This window comes from Gossypium hirsutum, chromosome D06 (genome assembly GCF_007990345.1).
Source record: "Gossypium hirsutum isolate 1008001.06 chromosome D06, Gossypium_hirsutum_v2.1, whole genome shotgun sequence".
In the NCBI taxonomy this organism is placed as follows: domain Eukaryota; kingdom Viridiplantae; phylum Streptophyta; class Magnoliopsida; order Malvales; family Malvaceae; genus Gossypium; species Gossypium hirsutum.
In genome coordinates this window covers 56,476,761-56,500,009 of record NC_053442.1, presented here as the reverse complement: position 1 = coordinate 56,500,009, position 23,249 = coordinate 56,476,761, and the positions used below count along the sequence as shown (strand labels likewise).

Sequence of the window (23,249 nt, the reverse complement as noted above, 5' to 3'; positions counted from 1 at the left end):
GTGGGTGAGATGGTGGGAGAATATATAAATCAGTTACCCCTTTTAATAATGTTTTTTCTAATCACTTATTCATATCTTTGTCTTGAATATTATTAGGGAGATCATCATTTCCTGATATTAATATTTTGTTTAATAGATATTATTTAATACATTAAAAAAAATACAAATATTAACCCATAAATATTCATTATTTGAATCCGTTTTTCAAAATTTATTGTATTAATATATCAGTAATTTACTCTCCATTAATTTTTATAATAATTTAACTGTCAATAAATTTTTATATTTTCTATAACAAATTAGCTTTTACACCAAAATATGTTAAGATAACACTTAAATAAAGATTTAAAATTTTACATAATGAATATGTTAACTGTAATTATATTCTCTAAATTTGATAAATTCAATTATCAAAACTATTAAAATTTTATTACTTCAACATCAAAATAAATTTAAGTACATTACAAATTACATATATGATTCAATTGTGTTGAAATAAAATATTAATAGTTAACTACAAATTTTCAAGAATAAAATGATCAGGTGTAATTTATTTAAAAAGCATTTTAAGAAAATTCTTAATGATGCTTGAAAATAAATCCTGATTATCTAAATAGTGTATATTACGTGTTTCTTTTTTCATTTCTTTTTTGATAGAAGATAACATATTTCAATCTATGTAGATTTTAATAGGGAATTTTTCATAGATCAAAAAATATTTAAATTAAATATTTTAACTTTTAACAATTTTAAGGTTGAGCCTTGTATATATATGAATCTGCTTTATTTTGCAGAATTCAATTCCATTACCTATTAAAAAAAATTTAAAATAAAAAATAAATTTCCATATTAAAAAAAGAAAGAAAGAATTGTAAATGTTTATACTCTTTGTTCATGTAATGAATGGTTGACAACAAACGTTTACTTATAAACCTCAAAACTGATTGGTGCCCCCCACATTGTGTAATTATTCATGCACACCCTATACTCTCTCTCTCTTTGCTTCCTTATTATAATGTTTATGGGATTTATTTCACATCCTATTTTACATTGGGAAGGTGACAACAATACCTCAGCTTCCGATTCGAGGCAAGTGCATTTTTTAGTGCAACGTCAACTCTGGCGCCTTCCCGAAATATCAAGTCATACAACTGACACACGAACCTTGATAGTTCCTCTTCTTCATCGCCAAAACCTGTACAGTGCTCCTCATTCTTCTCCATGTCACTATCCCAGTCACTCACCGGACTGATAGTTTCCACCTCAACCTCTTCATCTTCCGCATCTTCTTCACCAATCTCAAACTTCCCATTTTCCAGAACGTTATACTCTCCTGATATATTAACTGACACATCATAAGGCTCAGCTGCAGGGCATATAACAGCTTTGGCCCCCGAGTCTAGAATGGCCTTGATCAAATTTGCATTGGGACCATAAGTTCCCGTGCAGATTATGATCCTATCCCTCCAAGCTCCAACCTAGCATTATTCAACAAAGTATCAGCCACACAAAACTGAATCAAATTTTCATGCAGGAATTGCACTTCATGTAAATAAAATAAAACATGTTATCAAAGATTTTGGGTGTCACTGAAAGGGAGTGGGCTTGTTAAATATGATGACACCACAGCCCTAAGTTGACATGGAAAACATCAAGAATGAATGCCATTTGGAGGTTTATACAAAATAGTATCCTTATTGTCTTGGTTATGCATTTCTATTAATTCAAGATTAGAGTCAATGATTAGAGGTATTTGAAGTTATTCTTATGTTTGGCACAATCACCTAGATCAATAGAAGGTTAAGCAACTGAAACAAAGAAAATTAAACTAATCCTGTGAATGCAATATTGCCCTAAGAAGACAAGCAGCTAAGGTTAACCATCAAAGTGAAGAGTGAAAAACTGGGAGAAAAATAAATCAGCCATAACATTCGTCAGGTATCATGTACTTTGATGCTCAAATCTGATAGTCAAGCGAGAGACACATTCGTACCATCCAACGAACATCATCAGGTGTCAAGTGCAAAGAAGGGACTGTGCGACGAAACATGTATGCCCCAATTTCAATATCATCTTCCATGACCTTTAAGAGTTGTCAAGAAAATAGAAATAGAAGTTCATTAGATTTGATAACATCAAACTAACAAAAAACAAACTGAAAGCAAATGAGAGACGAATGCACACTTGGGTTTGGCGTCCAATATATCTATGACCAATCTTTCCAACTTGGAAGTATGGTTTACAACGGACCAAATCAGCAATAGTTGTAATATTGACAAAAGGTGATACACACTTTTGACGCTGGCTCTGTAACACTGACAACATGCTCAACTTAACGCTTTGTAGAAACTTATCAGCCAGTTCTCCAGGTTCAGCCACAACAAACACATCATTTTGCCAACTAGAGAAAAGAAGCATCTGGCAGGTTAGCATGGGGCAAAAGATACACTCAAAAGTAACTAGGCAAAAGAAAGGATCATTTAGACCTTAAAACCGAACCAACAGAGTCATTTTGAAGGGCCAAATGTATAATGCCCACTTGTGGTAGATTCTGTAACTTCTCATGCAATGACCGTACAGGTAAAGAGAGCTGCCTGGGTGCAGAAGGGGATGTAGGGGGTGATATAGCTGTCTTTACAGATTGTAATCCATCCAAGCTTAAAGGTGGGACCGTGTCAATTCGGCCAAGCCTTTGCAGGCCAGTATCAGTACTGAATAAAAGAGGGCTTGAAGGGAAACTTCCAGTGATCAGAGGAGAGGTAAATGGTGTTGGAAATGTTGTAGCTGGTAATGCCTTCGAAAGTCCAGATATATCATGCAAAAGAGATAATCTAATTCCATTTCGTGCACAAAATGACTCCAGTGCCCGAGCATGGTGCACAATTCTTCCTGAATCAGGACTATGCAAAGCTTCAACAAGTAGAACATTTCGCCTCCAGCCTAAAGAAGGGCTATTCTCATCTAGCAATGCAAAATAAATTAAAAAGATTCAGCAGAGCATCCAGAAAGCTAGAACACATGAAAACTATTGAAAAGGACTACTACCTGCATCTGATGCCTTTGCCTTGGCAAAATGTTGAGATTTCAAATTCTCTGTCCACTTCTCGTCATGTGCAAAGGGTAGAATAAGTCTTTCGCATGCATTCTTGAAGGACTCAGAATTGTTCTCGATGTAGTCCTTTACACAAGCTTCCAACTTCAGCCAAACTGTTGGATCAGTCTCATCAAGCTCCATCTCACAACGTTCATCAACTGCAAGGGCAACCATATAAAATAATGAAGACTTCCTAATTCTTCCACTACAAAGATATTGCAAAAGGATGAATTCCTAGATGAAATTTAAAAGAAAAAATGGTTGGAAGAAGCAACTGATGGAGACATAAAACGGGGTTGAAACTTCCAACCCTCATCAAGGAACCAAGACTCAATACCTGGATTAAACCGAAAATATTGAATCTCAGGAAGCATAGGTACCAAAGTACTCAAAGCTTCCTCTGTTCGGTCCACAGAGCATGCACTCTCAATCAGAACTTGCCCAGTATCTAGATATCGCCAACCACCTTTTCGTGCCTACAACAGAATAATCCATGGTATGATGTAAAGGATCTTAAACCTCAATATGATCAGCTATTGAAAAGGTCAATAGAAAATTAAAAATCTCTGGATTTTTTTCTCCGATTAGCCAAAATATCAGAACCACTTAGAAAAATATTAAACTTGGAACATGATATAAAGTGCCTGTGGACTGTCCTGTTATTTTGCATGAATTTACAGAATGAGGATTTGCACTTCAAATGGTCATGGTACTAGGAATAGTTTTACGGTCAATTGAAACCAGAAACCACTTAGATGGGGACAAACACAAAATAAAGCAGTTACCTTTGTAGGCACGGAACCACAGCCAATTGAAACTATACAGTCAATTTTTGTATCGGGCCACAAAAGTTGTGCTTCTCTTATTGAGAAGATAGTTGGATTGTTTGCCACTATAGCACCATCTTGCCAGCGGTTTACATCTATATAAAAGGTAAAAATATAAAGGTTAAGTTCAGACATTCTTAATAAAACAGTTAACTTAAGCAAGCAGAAGAAAAATACCATCTGAGAAGTCATCAAGATAATATGGGGCAGCAGAAGAAGCTCTTATAGCTTGCCATATATGGTGTTTACAACTTCCAATAAAAGCACTTCGTTTGTAGCCAACTTGAGCACCTGTAGTTGGAGATCCTAGAGTGGTAATTCCTGCACTTTCTGATATTGAAAGAGGCACCTCGGGGGTTCCCACAGGATACTGCACATTAAGAAATTTATAAATGTATAAACTCACTCTTAGAGCTGCCAAGATATTACCAAAATAGATTATAACCCTATGTTTGGATTGGACTAAGGGGAGGAAAAGGAAAGTAGACTAAGGGAAAATGAGGACCTTTCCCCTGTTTGGATAAATATTTTTGTTTAAATAAGGGAAAGTATGGGAAATTGAGTATTCCTTGCTTTCCCTTGAAGTACGATTTTTGTTTACCCCAATTTGGAGAACAAGCTAGGGAAAGGAAAGTAAAAAAAAGAAAGAAATATATAAAATACCTATTTTATTATCTTCATGTTTTCATAAACTTAAAAAGGTTATAATTGGAAAAAATTATTATAGTAAATCCTTTCCTTCCCCCTCTTTAACCAAACAAAGATTGATAAAATTCCTTTGCTTTACTAATTTAAGCTATCAAAACAAGATATACATGTCTCTTTTCCTTTACTTTCCTTAACCTTTCTGTCTTTTGCTTTCCCTTTCCTTCCTTTCCTTTATTACTACTTATCCAAACATAGTGTAAATTGTTCTACATAAATCTACATGAGCAATAATACATGAACCCAATTAGAGTTCATATTGCATGATAGAGAAAGGAAATCTTGACCACAAACCTGATAATTGCGGAATATAAAAGGCTGAGCTGGCATAACGCTCACCAAAGTAGACACTACAAAAACTTTCGGAATGTTTTTCACAGCAGATTCAATTAGTAGGTCACCATCCTCATCGGCACACATTTCCTTCAGCAACCTTTCAAACTGATCTGCACTGTGCTGCAATACTCTATGTTATACTATATAGTTAAAGCAAATAATACTTTGAAAAGTAAAACAAACAGGCCCATTTAAATTACTGATTTAAGTGTAGCAAAACACCTTCAAAATGATGATAAGAACAATGCAATAAGCAGATGTGATTGTGAAGTCCTATTGATTAAAGGCAATATATAGAATGAGCAACCCTTAAAGTAAATTATAGTAAATCCTCTGAAAATATCTTGGAGAAACACAAAATTTCTCATTTGCTTGAGTTATACTTCCAATAGTTTAATACCTCTTCATGCATTCATAGACATACATTTTCAACCATGTTGCTATTATTCTTCATTTTTCTTTAAGTATCCCAGTCAACCACATGGGCATGAAAATATGATCCTCCAAGGATCCACCAAATATATGGAAAAACATAAAAAAGAAATCTGACCATTTCCGTATCCGACACTCACACCCCAGTCCAAGCAACATAGTTTTCAAGGAAAAGATGAAAGCAGCTCTAGCAGCATGAAAGACAGAAGCACAAGTTTGCATAAAAGAGAAATTCATACTTTAGATCCATGTACAACAACTCTGAAGCTCTGTGAAGAACTTTTATAAAGCATATCCAACTTCTCTCTCCAAGTTGCAGCTTCATTATCCTTTGGCACAGGTTCAGCGAAAACAAGTTTTCCTACAAAACAGCATAGAACTAGATAAATTAATTGAACCCTAAATTAAGTGCCCACAAATAGAACCTTTATACAGCACACTAACCAAGATTTTTGTATATTTCTTCACATTGGTCCAAGGTCAATAACTTAATACCAAGGGCAACAGCAAGCATTCCTCCAGTTGATGTCCCGCAGATAAGGTCAAATAGCTCATGTATTCTCTTCCCGGTTCCCTTCTCAATTTCTTTAAGGATCTGCACAGTTGCAAGACCTTTCATGCCACCTCCATCCATTGAGAGTATGCGTAGGCCTTGTTTTGGTATCTGTCTTCCTCTTATAGCCCGTCGCAAGTTTTCATTTTCTCCTACAGAATAACATAATCAGATGATCCAAGATCCAAATATTCTAAAAGAAAGTAAAAAATCAAATGGAAGAAATATACCAAGAATTGCCAAAGCACGAGCAGCAGCTTTATTCACACGTGGTTCAGGTCCAACAGTCAGTCTCATGAGAAGGTCCTTCAAGCTTTCAGAGGTCACAAGAATGCGACGATTCTCCAGACAGAAGGCCAAATTTCCAACAGCTAACAAAGCAAGCCTTTGCACCTGATTAAATATAAAGGTTTAATTATACATACATTCGATATAAGAATCATTTAGATCAGAATATCACCTCTGGGTTTTTATGGGCACAGAGTAATTTTAATGATCTCAAAACATCCTTGGTTAGCATCTTCTGAGCTACAATATCAGATCCAATGGCCAATGTGACCACAACTTGTAGCACAGAAACCAGTTCTACTGGGTCAGGAGACTTCATAACAGTTTCAATGGGTTGCATGATGTCACATTTCATCAACTGCATTGCTACGGAAACATCTCCACCAAGAGTTGATAGAGCAGAGCAGGCTTGTTCGACCTGACACAAGATACGAACCATAATGATACCGCATAAAATAAACATGTCTAGTGTTATTCATGAAATGAAAGTATATGCAATGTACCACATGCCGGTCTTCACTACTTATCATACTTATGAGCTGTCTCACTGCATTCTCATCTTTACCAATAACTACACGATTCCCCTGGTCTTGTGTTATTATCTTGACCAGTGCAGAGGCTAGCAAGGGGTGATGACAAGAGGAAAAACGGAATATGAGAGAGAAAAAGGCACTCAGCTTGTGTCTAGATGCACCAAAGTAAGAACTATTCTCCATCTGTAATACAACAAGAGAAGCAGTTTAAGCATAGATTTATTCATCGCACAAGCGTACAAACAGCTAATTTTTGTAGCTTGTACCTCTATTTGCACATTCACTGATCTTAGATTTTCATCAGCCACAATCCTGATATTTGCAAGGGACAAATGGCGTAGCTTGTGTAAAGGCAAGATTTCAGGAAGGAATTCAAGTGGATTACCAAATAACCTAAGAATCTGCAACTCGGCCATAGCCCTGCCATCCAACTGGAGAAAAACATTAGACTAAAGGAAACTATATATCCACGAGCTTAAAAAAATATGTTGATTGTCAATAAAGTGACCTGAAGTCAAGAAGAGGCCGAACAAGTTTGTTATGTTCCAATGACAATTCCACCAGCCCAACGCACTGTCTCAGCTCTGCTGCTCATAAATTACCAACAGAAACATGGTAAAATGGACAAGTGAGAAAGCAATGGCCTAGTACTTGCAAAATCATGAGAATAAATGTTTTCCCTCCTTAATATGGGAAGTTACGAACTTGATAAGGTAATACAATAGGGAAGATAATTTCGATGTAAAACAAGATTTACTCTTACCAGGAACTGAAACAAGCATGTTGTTGTCAACCCTGAGTACTTTTAAGGTTTTTAGAGCACCAAGCTCAGGTGGTAACACAGAGAGCTTGTTGTTATCAAGGTATAGTTTCTCAAGAACAGGCAATTGAGTTAGCTCAACGGGCAGTGTCTGTATCAAAAAGTACACAACCAATGAGTGTTAAACTAACGGAGCAGAGGAAAGGAAACATGCCTAGTTTCTTCACAGAGCTCAATCCAAATTATAAAAAAAAAAGGATCTAGTACAAGTTAAAATTAGCATAGGTCCATGCTTATACTTTCTCGCAATCCATCGCTCCACATTTCTCAATAAAATCACTTCAATTAAAAAAAAGCATAAATATAAAATCAAGAAAAGCAAGGAAAAGAAGAACGAAATTACCGTTAAACCACAACCACAAAGGCTAAGCAAAGTGACACTTCTCCAATGGTCACCGCAGGAAACCAGACCACTGTCACCAGAAGGAACCAAATTTGACCGTAGCAATCGAACCAATACTCCGACTCCATCACTCTGCTGACCTGAGCCGGCCGCCTTAGCCATCGTAACCGCCCGCAATGGCTCTCTCCTCTTCTCCACCTTCATCTCCACTCCCACTAATTTCTCTTCCGTCTCCCTCAATTCCACCGAAACCGTATCTTGCGGCTCCGGAAGCGCCACCATCAATTTGGATTGCAGCCTTATCGCCACCTGATCCTCGTCATCCCCCGCAACCCAATCCAGATCAATCCTAAACCCTAGCTCTTTCTGATCTTGCGGTGTTGAAGGTTCCGGTGAAGACAAAGAGGAACTTACCGGAGATGCATGGTCTAGATCTTCCGCAGATTTTTCATAACCGTAGTTTAGAGACAAACGGAAGATCTCCGAAGGCCGTTTCCATCCTAGTCCCCAAGACATTGTGATCGGACGGTCAAAATGCGCGAGGAGAAGACTCCGATCACGATTCGACGGTTGATACGATGTTTCACATTTGAATTTTCTTCACATATAGAGAATTGCATACAAAAATGGCGACGACAAGAACGATAAAGTTCCTCCCTTTAGGATAAAGCTTCGGGAGGTTTGGAGAAATTAAGACAACGAAAAATTGAAGCAGTATTATGTACGAGCTCTTTCTTTGACACAGTTTTCTTTGTCTATTCTTTTCCGTCGTCGGAGTCTCTTTTTATTCTCGGTTTTAACATTTAATTCATCAAGATAGCCCCATGGAACGACGTCGTATTGGTGGCGGCTAATGAACCCAGTCCACGCTAACTGGTGCACTCCATTGTCACCGAAACGACGCCGTATAACCTAACACTGGTCGATGTCATGAGGACGAGATTTTTGGACAGGGTTATCAGATGTGTGACATAACATTTCATTAATTCCATCCAAATCAATGTCCTTAACTTAAAATTGGTGGTACGGACAAGAATTGAGGATGAGATGATACAGTTGAATAATATCATTTGTCAATCTCATTATGTAGAAAAGGTATTTAATTTTTTTTATACAATATTAAAAGATGGAGTAACATAGTCTAAGCCTGTGTGGGTATCTCAAAAAAACTTTAACCACATCACAAGCATCAAACTTTGAAAGAAAACCCACACATCATATTATCGTATTTACATGAGACGAGATTCGAAACTGAAATTTCTCTTTTTAGCCCCTCTCGAACATTTATAAAATTATCTTGATCCAAATGGTAGTTGTAATATCTAAATCGGAATATTTGCAAATCAAATGTCAAATCAGCATTAAATTATTTCATAAGGGCCATACATAAAAGGCCAAGACTTGTGAGAATCTCAACAACCATAAAATGCACATTGCAAACAGCATGAATTTCAGCCTAAAAATCAACAGAAGTCATGTATCAATGATCGACAAGCCGGTCTCGAATTGCTTGCAACCGAAATCGGATTGACAATGTTACTACTGGCTTATAAAGTATATTCATAACAAGTACAATTCTGCTTTCAGAATGGATACCGTCATCATAAATTCAGCTTCTTTACGGCTTCTTCGAATGTTGCTCTTAAATCGGTCTTTACTCCATCATCAGCAAATATAAAATCGATAGCGATTTCAGCAAGCTGAAACATTTCAGTCTTTCCGAGACCTGGGAGAAAAAAAAGGGGTAAAATCATCAAATTGCATAAAAATGATTTGGTTGTGCTAGTTATATTCCCCTTACCGAACGAAGAGGAAGCAAGATTGTACTCCCTGGAAAGACTGGTAGAGAAAACCCCGGAATCATCCGTGCAGAGAACCAAAGGATGTTTTGCCTTGTATAGATCAACTGCATCACCATTTCACAAACCGATTCGTCTAAACATCAGGATGAAGAACAAAAAAAGAAGAAGAAAAAACATGCTCGAATCCTTCGAGAGAAGCTGATTATATGTACTTGTAAAAGTAATTTCTTAAAAGAGTTGAAAGACGAGCAGAAAAGCCTGACCGAAATGATGAATATCTATTGAAGATATTGTTTCCGTCCGAATATTGGATGTCAAACAAATCTCAACCTGCAAAACGAAACAAAAGAGAGGAACAGACATTAATGAAACTTTATGAGAGGAAACATGATTTTCGACATCGAACAAATCACTTGATATCAGTCAATCAAGTAAATTGTCTCCGTGCTAAGGGATAAATATCTTACGGGGATTTTTGCTGATTTCAACTTTCTCCAGTTTTCCTCATCGAAGCAACAAGCATGACCGATCCTATGTGGAAGGAAGTCTATCATTGCTTTGATTTCCTCTTGGTTAGGTACCTACAAGCACTAAGATATGACAATAAACAAGTCGGTGTTATTTAAAATACTATAGCACACACTAGTTGCACGACAAGTTTGAGAAGTAGCAACAAAAACGCACCTCTCCGCAGTGAAGAGTGATATAGAGACCCTGCTCCTTTGCAAATTTTAATGCAGGCAAGAATGTAGACCTATGTCAGATGCAAAGAAAATTAAGAATTATGATATAATTATAACCTTCAAAACACATGAACAAATAAGGGAAATATGAGTACCAATTGCCAACAATGGGGTTTCCGGAGAGATCAATGCCAACTACACCTAAATCCCTCATTTCCAGTGCAAGCTTAACCTAAAGAAATAAGGGAACTATAAGGACATTTATCGAACAAATAACAAGCTTTTTCCACAAACTGCAATCTTTAACATACAGTTTCCATGGCAGCTTCAGTGCTCTCACGACGATCAATGCTGAGAAGAAATCTTACATACATCTTCTTTCTCGTAGACCCGTTAAATGTATTGGTCTTCAAACCAGCGGGAGAATAATCAACGTCAACCGAACTGACAGCTCTTAAACCCTCCATCACAGCATCCATATACGAACGTTTGCTCATTCCTATGGAATCATTTCTCTGTACAATGTTTCCATTTATTCAAAACTGCATATAAAACGAACCACCAAGAAACTAAAACATAGCAATGAAAGTACCTTAGGAGTGGTTCTAAGCTCTAGATATACAACATTCTCGGCAGCAAAATCTTCGATGACCTGTAGATCGAAAAATAGAAACAAATAACTAGAAGAATCAATACAGACAAAGTCTTCGAGTGGAAAACTACATTACCTCTTTAGTAATCCTTGTAACAGTGGAGTGATCAGTAGTGAGAATGTGGATAAGGTCGAACAGCTTGAATACTTCGTGTAGCGTACGGTCGTCTGAATCGGAAAAAAGGAAATATAGGAGCTCCTAAATACCAATCTTTAACATACAGAACACAATTACACAATATAATGGAACCCCATTTCCCTAAAATGTGCAAGGATTAATTAAATCAATAAAAAATTCCAATCTCAAAGTAGTCAAGCTCATGTTTTTTCTTGGGTTCTCAAGAATACAATGTGCAGTATTTCCTCTCTTGATCTTCAATGATTTTTAAGCAATGAAATAAAGGACTAAAGCATTAAAAAACATATACCTTTCATTATAACATTCTCCACATCTGAGAAAACAATGACACCCTTATCACCCAAAACTCTTGCAAGTTCACTGTCAACAAAAATACATCTAAATTAACCTTCATGATTAAGATGGGGGGGGGGGCACAATTGAAAGGTTAAAAAAAAGAGAGGGGAAAGAGGGATAAAAGGAAGCTCACAAGAGAGTAGAGTTCCTAACTGAACCATTGAGGTGAGCATGAAGTTCAACCTTTGGAACCGAAACACACCACTCCAGCTCTTCTCTGTTCATCTTTTGCCTGTCTGGGTTTTCCGACCGGCTACGTTTCGCGGTGTGATAGATTGAGTTTTAGAGTACTTTGTCCTAACCAGACCAGATTAGTCAAACAACAAAACATAATAAATACTAAAAAAACACACAAGCAGACAAAGAGAGGAAAGAGAATTGTAACATTGGGCCCTAAGAGAACAGAACCTGCGGTTTGTTAGGCTTGAACAAATGTCTGATACCAGACTCTGGGCTCTGAGGACCGGAAATTAAGACCCAAATTTCTTGGCTAAAAGAGACTGGTTCTATGCAGGGGACTAAACGTGTCCATAAAAGCAAACCCTTGTTCACCTTCCACATTTGTGCCTATATCAATCTTGGGCTTTGACAGCCTAACACAATATTTGGCAGCTCATTAGTTAATTATTTGTTTTCAAAATTTGAAAGTTAAAATAAGCTATAAGTATCTTCGCAAGTTTGAAATTTAGTCTCCCTATTTTTATTTTTAGGAAATTAGTCGTTTTATTTCAATTTTAAAAATTCAAGTTCAATTGCTATTATCATTAAAATTCTGCTATTATCATTAAAATTCTTCTGTTAAATTTAATGGTGTGATATTTTCAAATTTTTTTTAAAAAAATCACTTTGTACTAGTGCGACAAACAAATAGAAACGTTGAAAATGCTTATGTGGATTTGTTTTCCTTAAAAATATCTATTCGAACTTGTCATAATAAATTTTTTTGTTGGAATAGTGTTCTTATGAGAAAATTGACATTAGCATTGTAATTGAAATATTAAACAATATTAACTATTTAGACTGACTAATGACACTATATAAGTAGAGGGATCAAATTACGTAAAAAATTAAAGTATATGGATTCAATCCAAGTGTCAGCATAGTATGGGGATCAAAATTGAAATTTGACCATTGATTTATAATGTCAATAAAGTAGAGGTGAGCAAAATCCGATTCGATTCTAAAAACTCAATAAAAAATTCAAATTTTGAATTAAATAGTTCGAGTTAATTGAGTTATTCGAATCAACTCGAATAAAAAATTAAATTTTTCGGTTCAACTCGAATATGAATTACAAAATTCAAGTTATTTAAAAATCCGAATAAAAAAAGGCATAACTACATCATTTTGATAAATGTTTACCTTTTCTAAAGTTAAAAGTCAAACCATTAAGTTAAAAGTCAAAACTACATTGTTTTGATTAATGTTTACCTATTAAATTAAAAGGCAAAATTATTATATTGTTTATGTAGTTAAATAATCTTATACTTCGTCTACTAGTTAAATAATCGGTCCATGTACATGCAACATTGAGTATAAATAATAAGATTAGTTAACTCGACTCGATTTGATTAAAAAAAATTCAAATTGAATCCGGTTGCTAAAATAGGATTCGTCAACTCGAAATTTTTTGACTTGATATGGCTCGACTTGATTGAATACTCACCCCTACAACAAAGGCAAACACATACATGATTCTTAAGGCATTCAAATTATATATAACCATGTAACATTATAATAGAAAAGTTAACTATATTAATTATTTGGTTTAACTAATAACATTATAAAAATACAGAGACCAAATTATGTTATAATTTAAATTATACAGATTAAATTAACATATTCTTATAGTGTAAAAGAAAAAAATTCATATACTAAATGACGTTCCTTCTATTTATAGTTTTAAATTATTAAATTAATAAAGTATTTTTCAATTATTATCTTTGTAAATAATTAATAAATAAATAAATTAGAAGCATAAACCAAATTCAACATTCCAAAAATGTAATTAAGCTTCTAATTTTTTTTCACTTAATTAAGTATTTGAATTTTTGGTTTAATGTATTAAAAAGATCTTTAAACTTTAAAAAGAAAACAATTAAGGTCTCTTTTTTTTTTGCACTCAGTTGAGTACATGAATTGTAAAGATGCATCAAAAAGACTTTTTAGTCGTTAACTTTAATAGTTGAACGTTAAAGTTAATTGCTCTTAATTTTTTTCTAGTTAAAGTCAACCCTATGACACAACCACGGCATGACATGTGGCAAAAAAATTATTAAAATATCATAAAAATTATTAAATTTTAATTAAAAATATTTAAATTTCGTTAAAAATTAGAATTTTTTATAGAAACTGTAAAAAATATAAAATTTTATAAAAATCATAAAAAATATAAAATGCATCAAAAAGACCCTTTAACCATTAACTTTAAATGTACAATCTCGGTTTTTTTTAGTTAAAGCCATCACATGTTGCAACGTAACGTGACATGTGGCGAAAAATGATTAAAAAATAAAAATCAATAAAAGTTATAGAAAAATTATAAAATGCTTCTTTTGGTATGATAATTTTTATAAATTTTTTTATGAATTTTATATTTCTTTACATTTTTATAATTTTCTTACAACTTTATAAAATTTTATAATTTTTTTTCTATATTTCTATATATTTTATAATTTTTTACTATTTTTATAAAATTTTACAATTTTTTATAATTTTTAAATGATTTTTATGTTTTTTTTCTATTTTTTATTTTTAATTAAAATTTAATATTTTTTTTATAAATTTAATACTTTTTTATTTCTTTTATCATTTTTTGTCACATGTCACGTTGTGGTTATGAAATGTGGTGGTTTTAACTAAAAAAAGTTAGAGGCAGTTAACTTTAACGATTAAAGGGCCTTTTTGATACATTTTGACAGTTCAAGTACCCAATTGAATGCAAAAAGAAAAAAAAAAGAGCAGGGGCTTAATTGTTTTTTTAAATGTTTGAGAACCTTTTTTATGCATTTTAAAAATTCAAGCATCCAATTGAGTCTAAAAAAAATAGAAACTTAACTGTTGCCTTAAACTTATATAGAATAATCCAAGAATATCTCATATAAATATATAATGTATTATTAAATATTTATGCTAACTATATAAGAAAAAAATGATAAGTTGAGGAAAACAAGCAAATATCAATGTTGTTTCATAATGTTTAAGATAGAAATTTAGAATAGATTTATTTGATATTGGTGGAATGATTGGGATATACGGCCATCTTCCCAACATTTTGGTGGACAGCATCAAATGGATCAGACGCATGTGGGAGAGCACAACAGTTGAATATGCCCCCAACAGGAGTGGCCAATGGCCTCATATTCATTGCCTATACACAACTGTATTCAAGAATATTATCACTCACAATCAATCCGTGCCATCATTGCTGTATGAATAGTTTCCATTTGCTTTTTACGCTCTTCTTTGCTCCAACTCCCCATTTACTTGCTTCACCTACTTTCTGTCTCATCTTTCAATGCTACCTACATGCTCAAGGCTGCAATTTCATTTACTTTATATCTATCTATCTATCTGCCCTTTTGGAAACCATCTCCATTGCCATTAATACATATAATGATAATTTCATTTATCTTTCATGATAAGAGAAGTTGGACTTGGACTATACCATTAACTTTTGGGTAATCCAGAAGTCAATACTGCCATAGGTACTTCAATTATCTCATTTGACTTAACTCTCAAAGATTTACCAACCAATTGCAGCTAATGACATCATGCTTTTTTTTATAATAATTTTATTATAAGTTCTGATCATATCTGGTGTTTTTACACAATACTTAAAATTATCCATAACCTCTCCTCAACCCATAAATAAGAGAATAATGTGTTTCAGCACACTCAGACCCACATCCTCCTACATTGGTAACAATATCCTTACCAATCGATATCACCCTTTCTTTTTATTCAAGAATAAAAGGTTTGAGTTGCTTACGGATTGAATACAATATTGATGTTTGAAAAGGCTAAATGGTTTGTCTTAGGTCCTATTTGATAAAGTGTTGAAAAAAATTCAATTAACTGGAATTTAATTTTTTTTCATCAACTTAAATTTTTTAACACGTTTCACAATCTACAATGAAAACTATTAGATAAATTTGTTTCTACAAAAAAGTGTGAAAAATGTTAAGTAGGTAGGTATTTACTTATCACTTAATAGAAAATAAACACAATTATTTGCATTTTATCCTATTCTATTCAATATTATATTATCATTTATCAAACAATTTAATTATCTTTAGTACTTAAATTTAAGTAATGTACTAAACATATTTTATAATTTAAATTCAACACTTAATTTTTTCAGTATTTATTTTTTCAATTTATCAAACATAGCCTTCGTTAAATTATCTTTGACAAGTTTGTTGTTATAATAAGAAATGGAACAATACGTGGGGGAAATAAATAAATAATCGAAGAGTAGCAAGATACCAAGTTTGTTAGCACGGTTCGAATTCAATAATCTTACTTCTAAGAAAATGAATTCACACAACAATTAAGTTGGTACAACAATTGAAAGTTCATTCTACCCTTATTCTAATGGATAATTATAGCCTCTAAGTTTTTCTCAATTGTTGTTACGTTCACTCTCCTAAATAAACAAAAGGTAATACAAGAACAAAATACTCTAAAAAATTCACACATTTTGCATCTTCAATAACCTATATAAATAGGCTCGATAATTATCCATGCTTTTCAAAATGAGATAAGGTAACTTGTAAATTTGCAGTTAGATAAAAATTATCTCCAAATATTATCATTGCATTTTCGAAAATATTAATTATTTTGAAAATTCTAATCCACTTGATTCTTTGAAAGCAATAAGGTAGAGTACTCTTTTAAAATCTCCAAAAGTGCCGCCAAATAATACAAATTGTCGAAACCATTTTTTAAAAACAAAAATTAGTTGTTGACTTAAAAACGAAAATTGAAGTCGCCACCGATCTTTTACTGGGGTGTGATCGGATCACCTTGAAAACGATTTTGGTCTACGAATTTCAGAAAAAGAAGTTCGGGAGTCAGTTACATACGAGGAAGGGTTAACACCCTCATAATGCCCAAAATTGATACCTAATTGATTATTAATCGTATTAAGGTCAAATGTTGAAAAAAGTTAAAAAAGCGATTCCCCTTTTAAAATCTTTATTGAAATTTATTATTTTGAAAATTAAAAAATTTGGTCGTCTTGCTCCAATGAAGAAATCGAAACCCTGTAAGTTAGGATACGATTCTTTGAAATTCCAATGACAACACACGAATTTGCTTTTATTTTTTTTAAAAAATCTCATTTCGAGATAATGAAATGTCGGATTTAGTGAGTTAGGATATAACATTTTGAATTCTCGAGAGAGCTTTGGTTTGAAATTTTTTACGTTATAATTGAAAAGAGAACACTTGATTACCTAAATTCAATGAAGAAAATTGAAGCCCAGTAAGTTAGGGTACAATCCTCTTTGAGAATCTAAGATATCGAGTATTGCTTTATTTTGAAAACCTTTGAATAAATCGATTTTTTAATGTTTAAATAAAATGCAATCCTTTCGACAAATAAACGCAAAGAGACGATAATATACGACATGAAATGATCGTTCGTAAACCAAAATACACACTTAATGAATAACAAAGAAATAAAAGATACAAATGAATGATAATATATAACACGAGGTGATAGTTCGCAAACTAAAATGTACGCTAGTGAACGACAAACAATCAGTAAGTACAAGTAAACAATACACAACACATGAGTACCATAATTTCATATCACATGTTATGCAAATACCAACATCAATATTAGGAAACTAAATAAATTGAAAGTTAATTAAAGAAACATCAAACAAAATAAAAAGAATGGCATCATTTGAAATCATCAATGTATGAATAATAACTTATAAAAAAATTAAAATAAATAATATTCATGAAAACTTGAAATAAAATAGAATTTAAAAAAAATATACACCTGAATTTTAAACTAAATGTTGTATAAGAAGAAAATCGAATAGGTAGTATACAAAATAATACATATTGATTTAAAGGCATAGAAAATGAAATTCTTTAAAAAAATGTATTATAAAATAAAATAATTAAAAATATATATAGATCATATTGGATTACCGAAAAAATAAACTAGATTAGATAATAATATATAATAATAAAAAACTCAAAATAATAGTACATAACAAGATAAAATAATGTGTATATAAAAAAAGGTTAAACGAATTGATATATACTAATAATAATAATAATAGTAATAATAATATAAAATGTGATAACAAAACGAACCATATGTATGTAAAAATAATTTTATGAATTATAAAAGTAAAGAAATAAAAAAAATAAATTAATAGAAGAAATATTAAAGCTTGAATATAAAAATAAATAAAGGATATAAGAATAATAAAATAATAATAATAAAAAAGTAAAAATAATGAAAATAAACAGATTGACAGACAAATAATGAAACAAACTAATCAGAGGACTACATTGAAATTAGAATGAAATTAAAGGTAAAATTTGTAAATAAAATTAATGCTAAAAGATCGAAATAGGATTAAAATGAAACACGCGCGAAGAAAGGAGGGCTAACTGGGCAATAAGCCCAATTCCTGGACACGCGTCACTTCCCAGAGGATTAGCTCGCCAGGGACTAAATTGCATAGCGAAAAAACTTTGAAGCCCAATTTAAAAATAAAAGAAAAAGCGTGAAAAAGACTAAATTGAAACAGACTGAAAATGCGGAAGGGCTTACAACGTAAATATCCCATCGAAGCAAAACATGTGGATCCTCCTTGCGGGTCAGGTCGACGCGCAGGTTGGGAGTCATAAGAATCGAAACGACGTCGTTTTGGCCTTTAAACTTAAAACTCAAAATGGTGCCGTTTTGATATGGGTATTTAAGCCCAAAATATTTTAAAAACCTTCATTTCAGCCTTTTATTTTTTAAAAAACCTCAAAAACCTCTCAACCCTCTCCCCATTCTCTTGAATCTGGCCCCAGAATCTGGCCATTGGGGTCGCCGGACCACTGTGGCAGCCGCCGGTTGCCGGTGACGACGCCGCCGGTTGCCGGTGACGGCGCCGCCATCCGCGGTGGCCGAAAAATTTCAAAAAATATTTTTTCCGAGCTTTTTTGACTCCTGGACCCAGAAAATACCGATTTTCATCAGACTCGTCACCTCTCTCGAAAAAAAGGTACGACCTTTGTCCTTTTCTTTTTCGTTTTCTTTAAAAATAAATAAAATAAAATAAAATAAAATAAATGAGCCGAAAAGAAATAAAAACAATTACCTTTGAGAATGACCGGTATCTGAACTAATTTTTTCCCGTTTTCTTTTGATTCATTCGTGTCCAAAATACATAAAATCGAGGCCCTTTTTATATCTCGAAATTTTCCTATTTTTCCTATTTTTACACTGTTTCTTTACTTTTGGATTCTCCTAGTCCATTTTTCAGGTACAAATGTGGCGGCACACGCGAAAAAGGCGGTGCGAGGGGCAGCTACTGTTGCGGCGTGCGGCGATTGCTGCTGGTGGCTGCTGCTTAGGGGTTTTTTTGAAACTTGAAAACATTGTGGGCTAGGGTTAGTTTTTAGGTTATTGGGTCTGTTTTGGGTTTGGGTTATTTATTGGTTTTGGGTTTTAATTATTTGCGCTAATTTGTAATTGTTTATTTCTTGTGTTTATTTTGGTTTTGGGCCTAGGCCAAAATTGGCCATTTACACAAATTATTTCTAATTCCCTTTTTCCATTAAATATCATGCATTTGTAGCATAAAAAAAACATTTAATCAACATTATTGAAGACACCTTAATAGATGTTTTTCCTAGTTTGTTTGTACAAGTTTTAGTACACTGTGTCACATCGTCATCCATGCAACTGCTTTGGAGTGGCTCTATCACGAAGATGTTGCATACGACTCAAAAGGTGTGACAAAGAGACTTGTTGTTGCCATACAACTTTGTGTTAGGGATTGGGTCACCTAATCAATCAGACGGTCGAGGGTCAGTAGTGGGAACCCGTGTTGCTTTCAAGAAGGAGGCCTACTTTGTCTTATCTCTTATTTGCGGATAATGTGATTTTGTTTTGTAAAGTAGATTGCTAGCAAGTATATTGGGTCAATGAAATTATGGATACCTTTTATCGGGTTTCAGGCTATATGATTAACAAACAGAAGGATCAAATCTTCTTTTCTCATAATACCCCGGAGTTGACTATTTTAACTAGTTTTAGTCATTTAAGGTTTACTATGGTGACTAATTTGGGAAAGCATCTAGGGATGCCAATATTCCAAAAATGCATTAACACGAACATATTTCAATTTGGTGTGGACAAGGTGCAAGCTAAACTTAATGGTTGGGATGCTCATCGTCTTTATGGTGGGCAAAATAACTTAGTGAAGTCGATACTTCTATCGACCCCTAATTATTTTATGAGCACAACTTGTGTTATTGCCTCTATGTGTTAAGAAGTCAAGAAACTTGCGTGAAACTTAATTTTGTGCTCTATTTCCACAATTAAGAAGTTCTCTCTTGTTAGTTGAAAAGATTGTTGTAAACTGATTGATAATGGAGGTATGGGAGTTCGGTGTCTTCGGGTTCAAAACAACCTTTTATTACTTAAATTGGACTATAATCTCCTAGCTAATTCATGTGCGTGTATTATGTAGTAAGTACAATGTTAATAGTTTGATTTCAGTGTTCATAGATCATAGTAATTGTTCTTATATGTGACGCTCTCTCTCTAATATTTACAATGCGATGATAGAAGGTGTTGTTTGGTCCAGTAATGATGGGCATTTGATCAAACTATGCAATGACCGATGGCTTAGGATATCAGCTCATTCAAGGCTTTCCACACAGGCAGTGAATGGTTAGATGTAACACCCCATACACGATCCGATCGCCAAATCTAAAATGTAAGGTGTCACATTTGTTGCTGGAGCAACTACAAACAATTTATAAAGTAATTCACATGATTAAATATTCATTTGCAAGCAAATAAAGTATATAAGTGTTGTACATTCATTTCCGGGTCTTATACGAGCTTACGAAGGCTTTAATGCCAACTCGAGATCGAATTAGGACTTAAATGTAATGATTACAAAGTTTTATGTTGACGTCACGTTGTTAGAGGGTGACCATGCTCAACGTCACATTGTGGCATGGTGACCTAATTCTCGTTGTGACGACATATACCCGACATCGCGACGTAACATCTAATTTATGAAATTTCCAAATGAAACTTCACCTTGCACTTTCTATATATTTTTAGTCAAAGAATGTAATATCTAAGTCTCAAACATAACAAATCACCTTTGACAATGGTCTAGTGTCGCGTTTAAATGATGGTCGAATTGTGCAAGTATATACGTCGGTTCAAGTAATAACGTGGTGAGCGAGTATCGTTCCCACGAAGACCAGATTGAGGCACAAAATTGGTTAAGTTATTGTAATATGATTAATGTTATGGCAAGACTGATGGATAATATGCTATAGTAAACTAAAGTAAATATGCAGTGATACTTCAAAGGAATGATGATGTATGCGATAGATGGAATTGATGAATAATTGGAAATGTTATGAAAAAAGGGAGAGTAGAAATGTAATGGCAATAACGAGAGTGATTATCCAAATAAAATATAAAGAAAGAAATAAACAAATAAATATGATGTGGAAAAGATACTACGACAAAGTATAAGGATAGAGTGATGTTGATTCAGAAGGTCGGGTTTACCTAGAATCAACCTTTACTGTCAATAATGCCTTGGTAAAATTGTATCTACTTTATTGCACAGAAGAGTTTTAAAATGGTCTGCCTCTCGCTAAAGAAAAATCTCAAGTTACCTTGCCCGTGTCTATAGGCTTTTTAGATATCTTGCATGGGTTCCTTCTGTATGACCATAAATCTATGTCTAGAGTCTACTACAAGTGTCTACCAAATACTTGTTCATTTCATTAATTTTAATCTAACCAATTCAACCCTTTCGAAATTAGAATCAGTTTATAAGTATGCGAACAGTCTTCTATATCTAGAGGTTGTTTGCATTTTAATTAAGAAATAAGAACAATCAAAGGAAATAGTTAAGTAAATTAGATATACACTGCATCCATAAAACAGTTTAAGGTTTCATCGAAAGTAATCCCAACCCTATGAGATTTAGCTCATGGGCTGGGAAATAAAATTCCAAACCAAAATATTATCCGACATTGTGTTCAACTACTTCAATTCAATATTTTGAAGGAACACTAATGGAAATAACGGAAGAACTTTGGGAAATAGCTTTCTCTTGCCTAGTCCACACTTCGGCAGCACAATGTCCTGTGATGGCTAAGAAGGACTTTCTTTCCTTTGCACAGTCGAACCCTTATTCATGCCTAAGGATCTCTCCCACTTTTTTCGCCATTTGTGAGGTCCACTTCATTAGCTTTTATAGATAGATTAGGCTAGGGTTGGCTAACAACTTGTGATTATCTTTTTCTTTTTTAGGGGGATTTATCTAGTACAAGTTTGAATTTGAGCTAGGACTGTTGTACGAAAAATGTTGACTTGGTCTATCCAGCATTGCCACGACATCCGTGCTGGCAAACTGTTTGCACTTTGCCTTGACAAAACTTCACTCATTTATTTCCTCGTTCTAAAACATGTTCCTGCCACACCAACACACAAAAAAAATCCATCGCAAGCAATTAAAAGCACCTAATTCCAACATAGTCCAAGTCCTATTACAATATTAAAAATGCTAACTAAAATGTCCTAAAATGCAACACAATGTACTTAAGTACAAGTAATTAGCTAGGTCTAAAGGCATGAAATATAACTCTTTTCAAGAGTTATCATCTAGCAATACCATGATACCTATAAGTTAACTAATTGGTATAATTCATTCCAAACCTTCAAAAACATACTTATTTAGCAAGGCCATTGGCATTTACAATATCTTATACCATTTCCAACCATATTTGAATTCATTTACATGTTATATTCAATTAACCAGGTTCATACATCAACCTTTTAAACCAAAAATGTATATAAACATAATTTTGTACCAATTTGACACAAATTAGGTATATGTCATACTTGACACTAAAACAAAACTCATACAAAGTTTGTTAAGTTGGGGATTACTTTCGAGATGTTGGACCAACTGCTCGAACTACTGGGAATCCGCTATACCTGCGCGTGGAGAAAACAAATCGTACGCTGAGCAAATACGCTTAGTGGTATTTCCATGATTCAAGTCAATATAAACAAATTAAACATATGCATACATCCATATCAATTTCAATTCATAACCTAATTTCATGTCATTTCATGCCACAACACTTTCATTTTCAAATCACCGTGTATATGACCAAACTTATAACCAATTCATATGTATATTTATGCCAAAACTTACAATGCTACTTAATTTGCACAAATCCTTATTTTTTTTCCATTTAATACATAAGTACCTAACATATCTTTCATACTTATATACAATCATCAGTTTGCTTACTTGTATTTATGCTAAATTTTCATCTGATGATTTCATTAATTTACAAGCCTAATAGCTCATTCATGTTCAATCGACCCCTATGACTTGTTTTCAATTTATTTTGCATATTGTCACATATTGCAATTCAATGACATTTATCAATTTACATATTATTTATCAA

General features: G+C 33.5%; 2 protein-coding genes across 4 annotated transcripts; both read right to left on the bottom strand.

Moving 5' to 3' along the window:
* Positions 1-869: 869 nt before the first annotated feature.
* On the bottom strand, positions 870-8,703 carry LOC107901945 (phospholipase A I). Of its 3 annotated transcripts, none has more exons than XM_016828130.2 (18): positions 7,932-8,703; positions 7,532-7,679; positions 7,277-7,355; positions 7,035-7,188; positions 6,739-6,951; positions 6,408-6,653; positions 6,178-6,340; positions 5,839-6,099; positions 5,634-5,755; positions 4,921-5,082; positions 4,099-4,291; positions 3,880-4,016; positions 3,432-3,570; positions 3,046-3,252; positions 2,487-2,961; positions 2,185-2,401; positions 1,994-2,083; positions 870-1,478 (listed from the first exon to the last, which is right to left on the bottom strand). In XM_016828130.2, the coding sequence occupies exons 1-18, from the start codon at positions 8,445-8,447 to the stop codon at positions 1,041-1,043; spliced, it is 3,960 nt and encodes a 1,319-aa protein (XP_016683619.1). In that variant the 5' UTR covers positions 8,448-8,703; the 3' UTR covers positions 870-1,040. The 3 variants fall into 3 exon arrangements, with proteins under 3 accessions (XP_016683619.1, XP_016683620.1, XP_040951853.1); XM_016828131.2 differs by having other exon boundaries at positions 7,277-7,352; XM_041095919.1 differs by lacking the exon at positions 7,932-8,703 and having other exon boundaries at positions 7,035-7,199; positions 7,532-7,631.
* A 576-nt stretch (positions 8,704-9,279) lies between these two features.
* Positions 9,280-11,874, bottom strand: LOC107901944 (N6-mAMP deaminase). The gene is made up of 11 exons (XM_016828129.2): positions 11,677-11,874; positions 11,497-11,567; positions 11,145-11,236; positions 11,009-11,068; positions 10,728-10,931; positions 10,572-10,648; positions 10,418-10,487; positions 10,201-10,314; positions 9,997-10,063; positions 9,733-9,837; positions 9,280-9,657 (listed from the first exon to the last, which is right to left on the bottom strand). Exons 1-11 carry the CDS (start codon positions 11,766-11,768, stop codon positions 9,533-9,535), a joined length of 1,077 nt encoding a protein of 358 aa, XP_016683618.1. The 5' UTR covers positions 11,769-11,874; the 3' UTR covers positions 9,280-9,532.
* Positions 11,875-23,249: the final 11,375 nt, after the last annotated feature.

What these genes read in the sequence shown, in the direction of transcription:
- LOC107901945 (XM_016828130.2), bottom strand. Translation starts at nt 8,447, where the DNA reads ATGTCTTGGGGACTAGGATGGAAACGGCCTTCGGAGATCTTCCGTTTG. An exon ending in TCGTGCTTTGGCAATTCTTG is followed by an intron (nt 6,100 to 6,177) that starts GTATATTTCTTC and finishes GTTATTCTGTAG; the next exon opens with GAGAAAATGAAAACTTGCGA. An exon ending in TTATATTCCGCAATTATCAG is followed by an intron (nt 4,292 to 4,920) that starts GTTTGTGGTCAA and finishes CTTAATGTGCAG; the next exon opens with TATCCTGTGGGAACCCCCGA.
- LOC107901944 (XM_016828129.2), bottom strand. Translation starts at nt 11,768, where the DNA reads ATGAACAGAGAAGAGCTGGAGTGGTGTGTTTCGGTTCCAAAGGTTGAA. An exon ending in GGAGAATGTTATAATGAAAG is followed by an intron (nt 11,237 to 11,496) that starts GTATATGTTTTT and finishes TTTCCGATTCAG; the next exon opens with ACGACCGTACGCTACACGAA. An exon ending in TCACTCTTCACTGCGGAGAG is followed by an intron (nt 10,315 to 10,417) that starts GTGCGTTTTTGT and finishes TAGTGCTTGTAG; the next exon opens with GTACCTAACCAAGAGGAAAT.